At 52.9% G+C, this 14,944-nt stretch overlaps 7 protein-coding genes across 7 annotated transcripts; 3 read left to right on the top strand and 4 right to left on the bottom strand.

The window, feature by feature from the left end:
- Positions 1–638: 638 nt before the first annotated feature.
- On the bottom strand, positions 639–2,521 carry NECHADRAFT_22114 (uncharacterized protein; the record flags this gene model as incomplete). Its single annotated transcript, XM_003050600.1, has 2 exons — positions 639–911; positions 983–2,521. Coding segments are annotated over 2 exons (1,812 nt in total), but the record flags the coding sequence as incomplete, so codon positions are not given.
- Positions 2,522–3,149: 628 nt separating this feature from the next.
- Positions 3,150–3,977, top strand: NECHADRAFT_85171 (uncharacterized protein; the record flags this gene model as incomplete). The annotated part of the gene is made up of 4 exons (XM_003050195.1): positions 3,150–3,209; positions 3,277–3,597; positions 3,663–3,758; positions 3,831–3,977. 4 exons carry the CDS (start codon positions 3,150–3,152, stop codon positions 3,975–3,977), a joined length of 624 nt encoding a protein of 207 aa, XP_003050241.1.
- Positions 3,978–4,384: 407 nt separating this feature from the next.
- Positions 4,385–6,141, bottom strand: NECHADRAFT_85172 (uncharacterized protein; the record flags this gene model as incomplete). The annotated part of the gene is made up of 5 exons (XM_003050601.1): positions 4,385–4,525; positions 4,599–4,954; positions 5,020–5,831; positions 5,892–6,034; positions 6,103–6,141. 5 exons carry the CDS (start codon positions 6,139–6,141, stop codon positions 4,385–4,387), a joined length of 1,491 nt encoding a protein of 496 aa, XP_003050647.1.
- A 401-nt stretch (positions 6,142–6,542) lies between these two features.
- On the top strand, positions 6,543–9,970 carry NECHADRAFT_85173 (uncharacterized protein; the record flags this gene model as incomplete). Its single annotated transcript, XM_003050196.1, has 6 exons — positions 6,543–6,548; positions 6,758–6,930; positions 7,293–7,307; positions 7,413–7,468; positions 7,563–8,058; positions 8,119–9,970. 6 exons carry the CDS (start codon positions 6,543–6,545, stop codon positions 9,968–9,970), a joined length of 2,598 nt encoding a protein of 865 aa, XP_003050242.1.
- A 355-nt stretch (positions 9,971–10,325) lies between these two features.
- Positions 10,326–10,895, bottom strand: NECHADRAFT_85174 (uncharacterized protein; the record flags this gene model as incomplete). Its single annotated transcript, XM_003050602.1, has 4 exons — positions 10,326–10,359; positions 10,425–10,699; positions 10,751–10,807; positions 10,866–10,895. 4 exons carry the CDS (start codon positions 10,893–10,895, stop codon positions 10,326–10,328), a joined length of 396 nt encoding a protein of 131 aa, XP_003050648.1.
- A 632-nt stretch (positions 10,896–11,527) lies between these two features.
- On the top strand, positions 11,528–13,188 carry NECHADRAFT_85175 (uncharacterized protein; the record flags this gene model as incomplete). Its single annotated transcript, XM_003050197.1, has 2 exons — positions 11,528–13,043; positions 13,097–13,188. 2 exons carry the CDS (start codon positions 11,528–11,530, stop codon positions 13,186–13,188), a joined length of 1,608 nt encoding a protein of 535 aa, XP_003050243.1.
- A 309-nt stretch (positions 13,189–13,497) lies between these two features.
- Positions 13,498–14,606, bottom strand: NECHADRAFT_85176 (uncharacterized protein; the record flags this gene model as incomplete). Its single annotated transcript, XM_003050603.1, has 6 exons — positions 13,498–13,544; positions 13,670–13,839; positions 13,882–14,126; positions 14,176–14,345; positions 14,396–14,498; positions 14,565–14,606. 6 exons carry the CDS (start codon positions 14,604–14,606, stop codon positions 13,498–13,500), a joined length of 777 nt encoding a protein of 258 aa, XP_003050649.1.
- Between the last annotated feature and the right edge of the window lie 338 nt (positions 14,607–14,944).

The raw sequence follows: 14,944 nt of genomic DNA on the forward strand, positions 1-14,944 counted from the left end.
CTAGAATTTGCAGGCACAAATGCCTCGCAGCCGTTTGACGAGATTCAACATAGCAGCGATGCGCTCGAGATACTCGATACGCTCTGTGTCGGTGAGCTCGAGAGCGGCTCCAAAAAGGTATGGCAATCGTTCTGCTACGGCGTAGAGAAAGAGCATTCTGACCAAGGGCAACACAACACAACTCAGGTCGACGAAGAAATGAATCAACGTCTGTCTCAGGGGAAAGTGGCCAAGGGCGGGTTGGCTGGGCTCGGAACTGTTGGAAACGTGACGTTGCTGCTTCTGTTTTGTTTGATTGCCTGTTACGGAGCGTCTTCATACCAATACGTCTGACGACAACACTTTGAAGTAGCTATACTTTCATATTCCAATCCTCTGGTCAGGCAAGGCATGGTCGGTGCCTTGATTGCTACGTAGTTGGCATCGACTGTCAATGCCACATACATCCATAAAGGAGGATGCCCTTTGTCGGAGCCGACATGAACCAAGGGGAACAATTTTAGACTCTATGCTGACGACTAGACCATTTGGAATGTACTCGCACCATGTTTTGCGGCCTATCTCTCGAATCACCAAACATCCTCCTAGACGCTTCTTAGCCATGCAAACAGACAAAGGGCGGAGTGTTTTCTTACATGATAGAAACGGGACTGCTTCATATCTCGCAGTCTGTCCTCGGCTTCATCTTGAGAGATCCCCTCTGCCATTACCAGTATGTCGCGGAGGGTGGAATACACGCCCTTACCCATGCGCACATCGCCACATACGTATACGGCTCCGTTGTTGCGAATGATGCGCATCACCTCCTCCCATTTTCCCATCAGGATGTCCTGGACATAGACCTTTTTCTCTGTCTGTCGAGAAAATGCCACGTGCATTTGGAACTTGTCGCCAAGTTCATCCTGGTATGCCTGTGTAGTTCTCCTATTAGCTAGACCCATCAAGCCACCTTGACGGCTTTCGGAATTGTCCTGGCACTCACACTCCACTCGTCCTTGTATAAAAAGTCCTCATCTTCTCTGCGACAGCTGTAAAGCAGCGTAAGGGTTCCGATTTCCTGACCTTTCCGTTTCTGCTGTACTCTTTCTCTGATGAATCCACGAAACGGTGCGACACCTGTGCCAGGGCCAATCATCAACACAGGGGTAGACAGATCCCCTGGTAACCTGAAGCTCGAAGTGCGGACGAAGACTGGCAAGATGGACTCTCTGGTACGGCTAGAGTCTAGAATAAAGTTGGATGCCACGCCCAAGAAACGGCGTGATGTTTCCGGCACGGGAAGCGACTGCGCCGAGGCCGTGATGGTCGGCCTTTGCCTGTCTGCGATGGCGGAAGAGGATATCGAGTAGAACCTGGGTTGAAGCTTGGGCACACACTCGAGCAGGATTGCAAGTGGCACCGTCACAGCCTCATCGTCGGGGAAAAGATGCTCCAGGAGCAGCGCCGTATTGAAGTACTTGCCTTCTGTCAGCTTCAAGAAATGGCTCTTGTCTGCTCCAAGTCCCTTGAGGGTAGTGCGCTGGGTCTCATCGGTCACAAAGTCAGCCATGATGGACAGTGACTGACGGGAGACAGGCCCGCATATGTCTAGATAGCGAAGAGCAAGATCCTCCACAGAAACAGTAGGCGGTAATGGCGATTGGGATGAGCAGTCACCCTCTTTTCTGTGGATAGATATGGTCCTCTTTCGCTTGTCCCACAGCCCAAACTTTTGCAAGAAGCGCTCAACTTCGGCCCGCGGATTTGTAGGCCAGACCCCGAGGTGATCCCCCGTCTCATAGCAGAGGCCAGAACCTGAAATGTCCAATTCCACGTGGACACAGTTTCTATCTTCGGTAGATACCAGGCTGCGTGAGGCGTGAATGGGAACACAAGTAGCTCCGATCGGGCCCGGGCTGTGGTGCTTGGGGAGACTAGAGGGCTTGTCCGACCTCTCGTCTTCAGTCTGCACCTCCAAGATTTCGTATGAAGGCTCAAAGACGGCAACACGCTCCTCCAACTCCATTGCCTTCACTGCGTGCGACCACATCTCTTCCTTCCACTGAAGAAACGTTTCCTCTGGAGTCTCCCTGCTGTCATCGCTTTCGCCCAGAGCACCCAGCCGCTGGGCGCCGCTCGCAAGCAGCTGATCGTTGACTCGTCGCATCACCTTATTGTAGTGGGTGTAGGTGCTGTTCCCAAGTCCAAATGCTCCAAATCTCAGGTTGCCGAGCCCGTTGCCTCCAGGCTCATCGAGCCACGACGACCCGCCGGTCAAGAGACTGTAGAACTGGCAGGCGTCGTCTGTAGGCTCGCCATCGCCATAGGAAGCCATTACCAGCAATACTAAAGTGTCCGCTGATATTTTACACATGTTGTTGAAGTCATAGTCGTCGAAGGGAGCGAGAAGGCATTCCAGACCAAACCTCGCGTGTGCCTCTCGGGCCAGCTTTTCGGCGATGGTCTGGGCAGTCCCTGACTGCGTGCCAAAAAGAACAAGGCATTGGACCTTTTCAGCTTCAATCTTTCTGGCGATGCAACGCTCGTTGGTTGAGATGGTGTCGCTTCGAGTTGTCGTCCGACCTTGTACGGTCGAGATCCAGGCCAACAGACGGGTCAGGACGATCTGCCACAGCTGTAGCAAGAGAGATGCGATAGTCGAGGCCATGGTCAACTGGATGAACGTTCTGCCCTTCTTTCTTTTGCCGTTACTGCTACACGCGCAGGCGAATTAGACTGTAGGCTCTGAGATCAATTAATTCGCTAGATACTCACTCTCGGGTTCCGTGACATTTGCCTTCCACCGCCAGGCATATTGAGCCGAACAAAGCATCTTATTGACCATCTTGGACATACGACAACAAACCAGCCTATCAGTCCGAGGGCCAGAATCAATTCGAGATGCGTCTCCGTCAAAGACCACTGTCTACTTAGTTCGCCGCTGAGGTAGACCAGCTGATGCACGGTGTGGGGCTCTCCGGAAGTTGTCCCGGAGGCGCAACTTCGGCACGGGGCAATGTTCGGGTTGTTTAGATGGCTCCGACTGCGGGGCCGACGGCGCCGCTTTTCCACTCGCCTTGTCCCATCCCGGGCTAGTCGCGCTACTAATAACAGCCAGAAACCCCTCGAGTATAGCGCAAGGATACCATTACCCGCACGCGTCGTTCACCATGACTCCCAAGTTCTTTGTTCTTGCGCGGGTTATCAGCAGAGATGGAGCTCTTGAATTTGTGAGTGCCACCCCTTGACACACCTCTTGTTACAAGGCTCGCCACTAATTTTGGACACTATTCACAGTGGAGAGAAAGGCTCGTCCATCTTTGCGAGGTATCCAAGACAGAGCCCTACGGCGATTCCTACTACTGGGGTTACGATCTAGACGGCGCCAAAGACACTCTCTGGGGATTGGAAGGATATACTCACCCCATCGGCTTCTTCATAGACCATGTTTCGTCCGACATTTTCAAGCGCGAGATGGAACTTGTCGATAAGGACAGACTGCTCAGAACTGTGCAAGGGCTTGGGAGTCCAGATTATGACCTCCATCATTACGACCAGTACGGTGGGTACCTGAAGCGGGAGGATGACCCTGACGCCGACTCAAAGGCCAGCATCGTGGTGGCAATCCACTACTGGGCCGCCGAAGACAGTCGGCGAGGACAGGTTCTGGACCGTCTGGTCAGTTTCTCAACAAAGGCTCGCCAGGCCCCCATCGGCCTGCAGAGTGCACTGGTCTTGAAAGAATGCAGGGACACGACAATGAGCACATTGTGGTTGCGGTGAGTTGCCTGACGTATTGTTGATCAAGCTTTCTTCCAGTGCTGACATTACTCAGTTTTAAATCGTTGCAGGCGTGGGAGGCATTGCAAAATTCAGTCGAATCCAAGTCACTCGCTGCAGACATTGAGCCCTTGACGAGATCTACCGAAGTCCACCGTTCGCAGGTGTTTAATGGACACATTGGGTTAAAGGACAAGGTTGTAGGCACCCAAGTATAGACGGCTTTGCTTAATCAAGTCATTATCACTCGTGCCGCTCTTCTTCGCCCAATTGAGATGAAAACACGGCTATTGAAAGTTTTGCGCAAAGAGATTCATGCATAAGAACTTCACTTTACTTCCTATCGTAAAGATAGTAAGAGGTAGTCCATTTAGAAGAACGGCATGAAATAAAGGAGGGGCAATAGCCACCTGGAAACGCATCCTGAAAATCAACACGTCAATTTGATTATATTACGAGGATGAGGGAAAGAGCAGAGACTCTTCAACTACCTGCTGCTTAAGCTGCCTTGATATCCTACTCATCGCCATCGCTTCTCCTTGATGCCATTGAGCTTCCCTACAGACCCAGGAAACAACAGCTCCCAAAGGAGTCCCCTTAGTGCTTAGCAGAAACAAGCCTACGTCTACTTGCTAACAGTCTCGATCCTCAGTTCATGGCCGCTCTCGTTCAGGTCCTTCTCATGCTCAACGCCCACTACAGGGGCAACGGTCGCAATTGGTTCACCGAATTGGGCACTGATCTCTTCCAGTGTGAGCTTTGCAGTCTGCAGCGTAGTATCAGTCAGTATTTGTCACCCTCGAACGAGATTACTCCGGTATTGGTCGAGTGAAACTTACCTCGGGGCATACAAATATCATGGCGATGGAAGAAGCGCAACAAACAGAAACCATGACAAAGTAGTACTTCCAGCCAATTTTCTCCATCGCCAGAGTTGCCGGGCTAGTATATGCAATAGCGCAGCTGAAGAAGGTGACGATGCCGAGGGTGTTGCCGTAGCTTCGAAGGTGGGTAGGCCAGATTTCGGAAATGTAGATGTAGGCTGCGCAGTCGACGGTGCACCCGTACACAAAGATGAAGAGGAAGTAAAACGCAACGGCCGCACTTGTACCAGCAGCGTTATCGGAGCCGAGGTAGTACTTTTGCAATACGGCCTCAACCACGAGCATCGCGCTACAGAGAAAGCCGCCCCCAACTACGCCATATGAATTAGCATGAGTCCTACGCGCGTGGCCGTCGTCCGAGAAGACATGTACTTACCCAGAAGCTTGACCCTCCCCACCCGGTCCACAAGAAGTGCGTTAACATAGCATCCAAGTAAGGCACAAACGGTCCAGACGATGGATAGTCCGAGCTGCAAGGTAGGTCCGTAGCCAAGTTTTCCAAACAGAACAGGAGTCAGGTTGGCGATTACCAGAATACCGGTGGACTGCCCCATTACCCAAGTCAGGATGGAGCAGATGGCACGATGGCGTAGTGCCGGGGTTCGGAAGATGTGCACGTAGCCAACGGGCAGGGACTTTTCAGCCTCAATCTCAGCCTTGATCTGGGCCATCTCGGTGGCAGCTGTCTCGTTATCGACACCATCCTTGTGCTTGTGAAGACTCTGGATAATCTCCCATGCCTCGGGGTACCGGCCTACCTCACAGAGCCACCGTGGAGACTCTGGCAGGATCATCAACGAGCACAAAAGCAAGAGACCGAAGAAGGTGAGAAGGATGAACTGTAGTCGCCATTGGTACGATGTATCCACGTAGTTGAATGCGAGAGCCATGAGAGATGAAAAGATGTAGGCGTAAACAATCGAGATGGCGTGGTTACCGACCAGCAGTCCTCTAACATGAGGAGGAGAGATCTCGCTCATGTAGACGGGACAGTTGGTGATGACGATCCCGGCTCCAACGCCACAGATGAACCGGCCTACTATGAACATGGCGATGTGGACGCTGCCAGCCTGCAAGGCGCCGGACAAGACGGTGAGAACTGCTGCAGAGCCAGTGGCAATGCGTCGTCCGAATCGGTTCGAGATGGGAGCTTGGATAACGGATCCTATAAGTCCTCCGCCCAGGAAGCTATTTCAGACAAGTTTGTTAGCCAATGCGAGTTGCTACCCAAGCTCTTCCCAAACGTACACTCCGAGAATGCCTCCTATGACAGAATCGGCATTTCCGTCACTAAGAAACTTGCTGACAAAGGATTGTTGCACAAGACTTCCGGCGATGGCATTGTTGGCGTATCCAAAGACAAAGCTTCCCATGCCTGCTACCAGGATGGTCTGGTTTTCAGGTTAGCCGACGACACGGAGTTGATACTTGACTACCTGTCAGGAAACGAGGGACGAACATAGATATTTCCAGTCGTGACTTTCGGGTTGGCCGACATGTTGAAAGATTGAGAGTCTGGCTGTGTCTTTTTCTACCCAGTTCAATATAGCGCAAAGGAGGAGTCGAGAGTGTTGAAATTGACATGGACACGGCGAAGCATCCCCTGTTTTATACAATGGAAGTTATTCACTTCAACAACATATTTGAAATGCCTGCCAAAAAAGGGCAGGGTGCTATAATGTCCCGAAATCAAGCCGTTAGTTGGTTAGGTAGTTTGCTGCCAATGGCAAAGAGGTGAGGCTGAACGAATAGCATTGTGAACAAAAGAAGCAACTTAGACTCTTGACCCCGGATGTCTTCGGGTCAATGTGTCGTAAAGTGTAGCAGAATCAAGATAAACCCTGGCTGGTGCAAATATAAAAGGCTCCCTTTTACTGCGATTCGACTCCTTAATTCACAATGGCCGTGTCTTCTTGCATCTTGTTATTCTCAGGTAAACCACCATTTCTAAAATCTACTCTGTAGGGTAGCACCCACATAGCTGCACAGACCACAGGTTGTCTGCCAGGTTTCCCTCAACCTCCACTATTCAAACAAGGGGCTCCCAGAAGGACGGAAATCCCCCTCCGCTCACTCACATCTTTGACCATTGACATGGACACGTTTGTAATTAGGCCGACGTGAAATTAGGCCGATGGGGGGATCACACCCATCAGGCTGCGGAGGAGCCAATGGCGTGGCCTGTTCCTTTCCCCAACTTTCGCCAAGAACAAGTTGGCGTCTGGACAGGGTTCCCCGCTTCGAGTGCTGATCCCGGGAGTCTGGGGAAGCCCTTGGCAGCCAATCAGTGTGCATATTTCTTAAGCCACAGTTCGCTTGCCAGGGAGTCCTCTTTCTTTTCCCTGTGATCCTATTGGTCTAGGTCCGACCGAGGGCCGGGCTTGCCTACCAAGAGTCGATCTACAACCTCGAGGTCTGGGGCTCGCGCTGTCTCTCTTCATCCTCCTTCCTACCAACACACTCGTCTAATCTCTGACAACAAGGGCTCAAACTCGGAGCAATGAGCGAGCACGCAGAAAGACGATGGTCTTCAGACCACGGGTCCCGCAAAGAGATCTCCGAACTCGCCTGCAATCTTTGCAAGAGGCAAGTCAAACCCCTGGACTGTCTTTGAGATGACACACGGCTAACTCGACTGGCTCTATGTAGACGCAAGACGAAATGGTAAGAGAAGTGATGAATTGGCAGCCATGGACGAGCCTTCGAACAAGTCGCTGACGAGCTGGGGTAAAGCGACCGCGTTATGCCCTCCTGTGGTCCCTGTGATAGGACGTCACAGTCTTGCGTCTACCCATCCAAACGCATGAAACCTGGGCCGAAGCTTGGTGAGTTCTCAGAGAGAGTTCTCCTATATGGGAGTTCTATCCAGGTTGCTGGTCTGCCAATCTAGCTGCTGACGGGATTTGCCCTCACCCCCAGGCTCACGACTCCGCGAGCGCAGGCGGCCTCGCAATAGATCACACCATGGACAAAGCAACTCGAAAAGCGAAGGTCACAAAGATGGCGGCAGTGAAAACGCGTCCAAGGACGCCATGTCCATGTCGCAGGCTCCATCCGATCGTGACACGCTGCAGGGTCACGTGCCCATTCCACCGCCTGGACATGAGGCTCGCCCCAGCATCACCAGCCTCATCGACCTTGCCTCTTACCCCCCTTCGCCCATCTCCACGGTTTTTGACGATGCATCTACAGATGTGTCAGATTCTTCAGACCAGGCGGCCGCAAATTTCGTCCGCGCCATCAGCCTCTCCTCCCTCATCCATCCTACCCATGAATCGCGTCAAGAACCCTCATCGCAGCAGTCGGCAGCTGCAGTTTCGTCTGATGGCTTCTTCATTAACCTCGTTGGAGCCCAAAGATTGATAGATCAGGCTTGCGACACGCTGAATATCTCAGTCGACAACCTCCAGACACTGTACGCCAACCACTCGCTCATTGTGCAATGCCCGCGATGCCCAGCTGACGCGTAACCTAGGACCGATTTGTATCTCGACAATATGACGGCGTTTTCCTTATTTCATCGCCCGACTTTTGGGGCAAAGATACAAACCATCACGTCCCTTTCGACCTTGGTAGCCCTTCTCGCTTCCATGTTCTCCGTGTCAATCAAGTTCTTTCCAGCGTGCTCGGATTTGAGTAGCCCTGACACTGGTAGCTTGCCATCATCAGATCAGTTCCACAAGATTGCCACAAAAGCGCTTGATGATTCACTCAGAGATACGGACGATGAAGTTCCCTCCCTTTCTGTCCTCCAAGCCATGGTCCTTTGTACCTTCAACGAGTTGATTCGAGGTGTTCGAGGCAAGGGATGGCGACTGCTGGGCTCTTGCGTTCGGGTTGCCTACGAGCAGCATCTTAACCTCATCGACTACGGCGCCCCAATACTCCCTCCACGCGATGAGGACGGCATCCGAAAATGGGTTGGCAAGGAGGAGGAGCGACGTTGCTGGTGGGCTATCTGGGAAATGGATGTCTTTGCTTCGACGATAAAGAGGTGTCCTTTGGCCATAGACTGGTCAGTGAACGAAACATACCTCCCGATCCCCGATCGTGACTGGTTCAGTGGTCAATACCGCCAGAGCAGTTTCCTTCACCCACAGCCAGGCGAAAGATGGAAGAAGCTGAAGAAGTGTGACAACGATAGCCCGACTGCCTGGTTCATCGTCCTCAATTCGATAATGCGGGATGCACAGGCTTTGGCGAGAGGCAGTCTGCAGGGCATCCGGTCAGATTGGAGAGGGCAAGACGAGACAACTGATCTACAGCAGTACTTCAAGAACGTCTTTTGCAAGAAGTCGCCGGTCGCCGGTGACCAGCAACTATACTTTCTCACCCAGGCCCTGCAGCAAACCGTCTCTGCCTTACCGACGACACTCGCCTATCAAGGAGAGAGGCTGTTTTCTCACGCTCAAAGTGCGCAGGCACCACCGAACTCCGGGTCGTCGGCTGCCCAGGCGACGCTGGTGGATGTGGCACGCTATTCGCTCTTCCTCATGACACAGCTGGCACGCTTTCAGATTTTCCACCATCAAGCGTTCGGCGAGATCGCATCGGGTACCCTGTTCACAGAGATTGTCCCTGATCCGCCCTTTGGTTGGACTTCAACCCCTCGGCCACCTGCAGGCGCCATGTCAAACTGCGAAGGCCTGCGGAACTGCCTCGAGGCTGCCGACAACATACAGTTTGTCTTGCAAAACGCTCCCGAGTGGCATGTCAAGTGGATGAATCCCTTCCTGGCTAGCACTGTATGGTTGGCGGCGTCCCTGCAGATCCTCCGCAAGGTGTACGGACTTGGCATAGAGGCGGAGACTGAGTCTAAGCTTGCCCTTCTTCGACTCACCTGTCAACGTTACTCGCTATTCTGGGGGACGCCTCTTACGCTACTGCGCAACGTGGACTCACTGGAGAGGCTTCTGAGGCACAAGAGAAGGCTTCTGGCCGAGTTGGAGGTTCGTTCTGCCGAGAATCAGCGAGGGGCCAGGCGGAGGTCAGGGGCTGCACCCAGTTCAGTCTTTGCGGACACGAAAGATGGCTTCGAAGGGAGTCTGGCTAATGGACTGGGCGTCACTGAACAGCTCGCACCTGCCGATTTTATGCCTGAGCTTTTCGATCCGTCGGCCTTCATTCCGGACCTCGAAGGCCTTGCACCAGGCACAAGGACACAGACTTCCCCCATGACAACCAACTGGCTCGGCATACTATCTGAAAGAGGACAGCTAGATGACATGTCTTTTGATTCCTACGCCGATCTCTTCTTTCCTCTTGCTCCACCCCAAGAAGCTGACCAGTCACCGAGAACTGGCAGCCTTGCGATGCCAAGAGGTTAAGGACATTATGGACGTCCAGATATTTGAGGATAGGGCTCCTTGCACTTACGATCCAGGCGTTTATTGTGTCAAAGTCACAGTCATGAGTGTCAAAACGTTCGCCATCGAATTCATGAGCTATCAAAGCATCAATCGACACGCATATGCTAGTACAGCGAGAAATGAACGTTCCCGCCCGTACACAAAGCTATCTGAACTATCTGAACCTATTCGGCCTTCGATACACCCTGAAAGGCATCGCTACGCTAGCTTGGTTGCCTTGACTGGGTCGAGCGAGGCTGTGAAGTCGGCTTGCTTGGTTTTCATGTCGGTGGGGAAGCTCAAGTGCTCATGAATCCACTTCCACTCGCCCTGGCTATTCTTCCTCGCGATCCCAGTCCTCCTGAAAGCTGTGTCAAACGGAACTCCGCCGGCAGTACCCCAGGTATGCTGGATCATGGTGGAGAAGGCATACTCTTTGGACAGGGCAGTGACTTCGAAGTCCTTGTACTCCATGTGCCCATCGTTCCAGTATGGGAAGATGGACTCAAAGTGCTCCTTGAAGCTGCCTCGGATGGTGTTGCCAAACATGTCATAGCTCAGCATGTCTTCAAAGTCATAGAAGCGGCGTGCTCCATTCATGCCGTTGGCAAAGTCCTGGCGCGACTCATGGTTCCAGTAATGGAGCCAGCCACGGTAGAGCTGGTCCGTCACCTCTTGTTCTTCTTTGGTAAGGCTTGGGTTGTGGTACTGCGGCTCAAGGTTAATATGAAGATAGTGTTAGGTGATATGAAGGCATACCTTGGTCGGTGGCATGTGCAAGAAAGTCAACGCCTTGCTCGCATCACTGTAGGCGGCCTGATCGGCGGGAAAGTCAGAGACGACACGATCTTTTTCGGCGGAAACAGATACTCACATCATCTTTAACAAAACCGTTCTTATCCATGTTGGCGGGCACAGCGAGTTTGTCTTTTCTGAGAGAGAAGGAATCGAGGCAGATGGTGCTGTTCTGCACACGATTAAATGCAGGCCAGCTGTCTATTAAAACCCTGGGATCGCGCTCTGCTATTCACCAGATCAAGCAGGATGCGAGACCCGGGGCAATGACTGTTCATTCACGCTGAGGCAATTGAACCGAGGAGTCGCCAGTGAGAGCAGCCAATTTCACTCTGCACAATGCACGGTTGCGTCGCCTGACTTGTTCACCTGGCTCGGTGGAATCTGGGCATTGAACCGATGGTGATAGTTGGTCCGACGGATGGGACAAGATTACTCCGCACCACACCGAAAGGACGGAGGCGTAGAGTGTACTGGTTGAACCCTTGCACAAGGACTCGACTTGCAAGTCTATCGAAGTAGTCAAGCCATCTCACACAACAGGCAACTGGCTTGACTACCGCCCCTCCTGACAAGATGGTAGCATGTGTCTGTCGTATCTATAAAGGAACAAGCCTCCCTTGAGAGTCTTGGCTTCAACGAGCCAGCGACCGCAGCCATTCTTAATATAGCCGACAAGCAACTCGAACAAACAACAGCGTCAGCAAGAGCAACAACAAAACAAACACCCCACCGTCAGTCATGGGTTCCATCTCCACCCCCGAGTACGATGCCATCATCGTAGGCAGCGGCTTTGGAGGATGCTACGTCCTTCGCAGGCTGAGAGAAGCCGGCCTCAAGTGCCTCGCCATCGACGATGCCGGTGATCTCGGAGGTGTCTGGTACTGGAACGCCTACCGAGGTGCCCGTGTCGATACCCCCGTACCCCTCTACGAGTTCTCGGATCAGCAGTTGTGGCAGGACTGGACGTGGTCGGAGAAGTACCCGGGCCGTGATGAGCTGCGAAAATACTTTGACCACGTCGAATCCAAGCTGCACCTCAAGAAGGACATCCTCTTCAACACCCGTGTGGTTGCTGCTGAATTCAACAAGGCTAACAACATTTGGAACGTTGTCGACAACGTGGGTGTCAACCGCACGGCGCGCCACTTTATCCTTTGCACTGGATTCGCTGCCAAGCCGTACATCCCAAACTTTCCGGGCCTCGGCAGCTTCGCCGGCATCTCTTGCCACACATCCAAGTGGCCACAGGAGGGCATCGACTTCAAGGGAAAGCGAGTGGGCATCGTTGGAAACGGCTCCAGCGGCCTTCAGGTCATCCAAGATGTTGCCCCTGAGGTGGCTCACATGACCGTCTTCCAGCGTAGCCCGACCTACGCCCTTCCCATGCGTCAGACGCCTCTGCAAGACAAGGACCAGATCAAGTCACAGTATGCCGAGGTCTTTGAGCGTCGCGTGACGAAATTTGCTGGCCTTGACTCCGAGTTCAGCCCCAAGTCGGCTGTCGAGGTCTCGGACGAGGAGCGGGAGGCCTTCTTTGAAGAGATCTGGACCAAGGGAGGGCTTTCTTTCTGGCTGGGTACTTATCAGGATGTCATCCGCCACCCGGTCGCCAATAAGTACGCCTACGAGTTCTGGCGCAAGAAGACCCTCCCTCGAATCGAGAAGCCCGAGATTGCCGAGCTTCTGGCCCCTCGGGAGCCCCCCTACTACTTCGGTACCAAGCGTGCGACCTTGGAGCAGAGATACTACGAGGTGTACAACCAGGGCAATGTTGACTTGATCAGCACCAAGTCCAACCCCATTGTCAAGGTTGTTCCCGAGGGCGTCATCACAGAGGACGGGACGCTTCGAGAACTTGATATCCTGATCTTGGCGACCGGCTTCGACTCTGTCACGGGCGGTCTCCTCTCCATCGACATTAAGGGCGTCGACAACCTGACACTTAAGGACAAGTGGAAGAACGGCACCTCAACCGAACTGGGCATGATGACAGCCGGGTTCCCAAACATGATGTTCCTGTACGGACCCCAGGGTCCAACCTCGTTCTGCAACGGCCCGACCTGCGCCGAAGTCCAGGGCGATTGGATCTGCGAGACCATTCTTCGACTCCGTCGGGACAACTGCCAGTTCATCGACGCCACCCGCGAGGCCGAAAAGGAGTGGCGCGATCTTGTCCAGCATATCGGTGATCAGACGCTGCTGCCCCAGACAAAGTCGGAGTACATGGGTACCAACATCCCCGGCAAGCCAAAAGGTATGTTTGCTTGCGACTTGAAGTCTCAGATTTGTACTAACTTTGTGATGCAGAGATGCTCAACTTTCTCGGTGGGCTAGTGGAATACACCAAGCAGATTAATAGTGCTTTTGAGAAGGGCAAGAACTGTTTTGTTGTGTACTAGTTGGTATCGGATTGTAGTAGACGATCTCTTCCCATTTCTATTTGAAATTGAATGAAATTCCTTGAATATCATAGTCTTTTTCTTCTTTGCGTAGTTGATTGTGTTGAAAGACAATCCCAGTATCTCCCAACTCGCCACTTCCAACAATAGAGCGTCTTATTCAAGCCAAATCACTTAATACTTGGACTTGAATCACTGTGGCCTCAGACTTCGATATTAGCGAGTTTTTATGAAACCAAATAAGAAGCTCTTGATCTCTTGATAGGTATCTCTAAAGCGCTTCTCTATTATTTACGACATATAGCTCACCTACTCGTCACTCACAATCGAGCTTTCATCACCCAAACTCTCATACACTTTCATCAGGTTTCATAGACCAATTGTATTCAGCATGCTAGATATCCTCCATCCACGTTCCAATGCGCTGTAAAGCCCCCAGATTTAGCTTGGTTCTGACACGGATGAACAATGGAACACTCACCTCCTGTCACATAGGAAGCCTCGTCACTGAGAAGGAAGCAAAGAACGTTTGCCACTTCCTCGGCCGTGCCCATCCTCCCGAGCAAGGTATCCTTGGAGATGCTCACCGAGTCGAATAGGCCTGCTGATTCGCCATCTCGGAAGATCTTTGTGTCGATCGGTCCCCTGGAACTGTCTGTCAACACAAGACACTGACGGGTTGAGACGACTCACGGGAGAAGAGCGTTGACTCGGATGCCTTGCTTGGCGTACTCGCCTGCCGCCGACTCTGACAGTCCGATTACGGCAAACTTGCTGCTTGAATATGCCGCGTTGTGAGGCAAGCCACGCCTGCCAGACGTGCTGGCGACATTGACTATGGAACCACCAGGTCGGTTGAGTAGTGGCAGCTGTGCCCGCATGCAGTGAAGGACACCGTTGAGGTTGACGTTCAGCGTCCTATCCCAATCTGTCTGGTCCTACGAAAGTCAGGGCCAGCGTTGAGATGTAACAAAGTGGGACACTCACGATCGTCTCGATTGTCTGCTCTCCCGTCCCGCCAGCCACTCCAGCCACGTTGGCAGCGCCATCGAGCCTGCCAAAGGTGCGATGCGCTGCATGTACCCATGCCTCTACATCGGCTCGGATGCTTACATTGAGTTGCGTGATTGTGGTGTTTTCGAGCCCCAGTCGCTTGCCTGGTTAAATTAGGTTCTCATCACCTCTACCATCATGCTGACCAGCTTACACTCTTCGGCGGTAGACTCGAGACCGCGAATATCCAAATCGCTGAGAGCAAGACCCGAGACTTTCTTTGAGGCCAGGCGTAGGGCGGTAGCGCGACCAATACCCTGCAACAATACAATTAGCCACCTTGCTAAGGTGCACGGCGATGGATAGGCAGAGGGTCGGCTCACCGACGCGGCCCCGGAGATGCAGTAAACTTTGCCTTCGAACATGGCTCAAAGCCGTCACGTGGGTCGTTATAGAGAGATTGAAATTGAAGGCCAAACGTGATTAATTTTGCTGTACGCCATCAACATGGCCTTTTCAAGTCGCTATGCTTCCATCGGCACCTCACCGGCTCAGCTGTGTGCCGAAGCCCGATAACACGGCCCCACTGCGGGGCCCCGGACGGACCATCGTCGGCCTGATTTCGCTCTGATGATACTGACGGGCGGGGCACTTAGCGAGGGCCGCTGGTCGGAGAGAGGAGCTGCGGCCCGGACTTGGATGCTTCTGTTCAGGTATATCCCCGGGGTCAATCTCTGCTGGCGGCAGTGTCCAGGTAGTCCCC

The sequence above is a fragment of the Fusarium vanettenii genome, assembly GCF_000151355.1.
Source record: "Fusarium vanettenii 77-13-4 chromosome 9 genomic scaffold NECHAsca_6_chr9_2_0, whole genome shotgun sequence".
Lineage (NCBI taxonomy): Eukaryota > Fungi > Ascomycota > Sordariomycetes > Hypocreales > Nectriaceae > Fusarium > Fusarium vanettenii.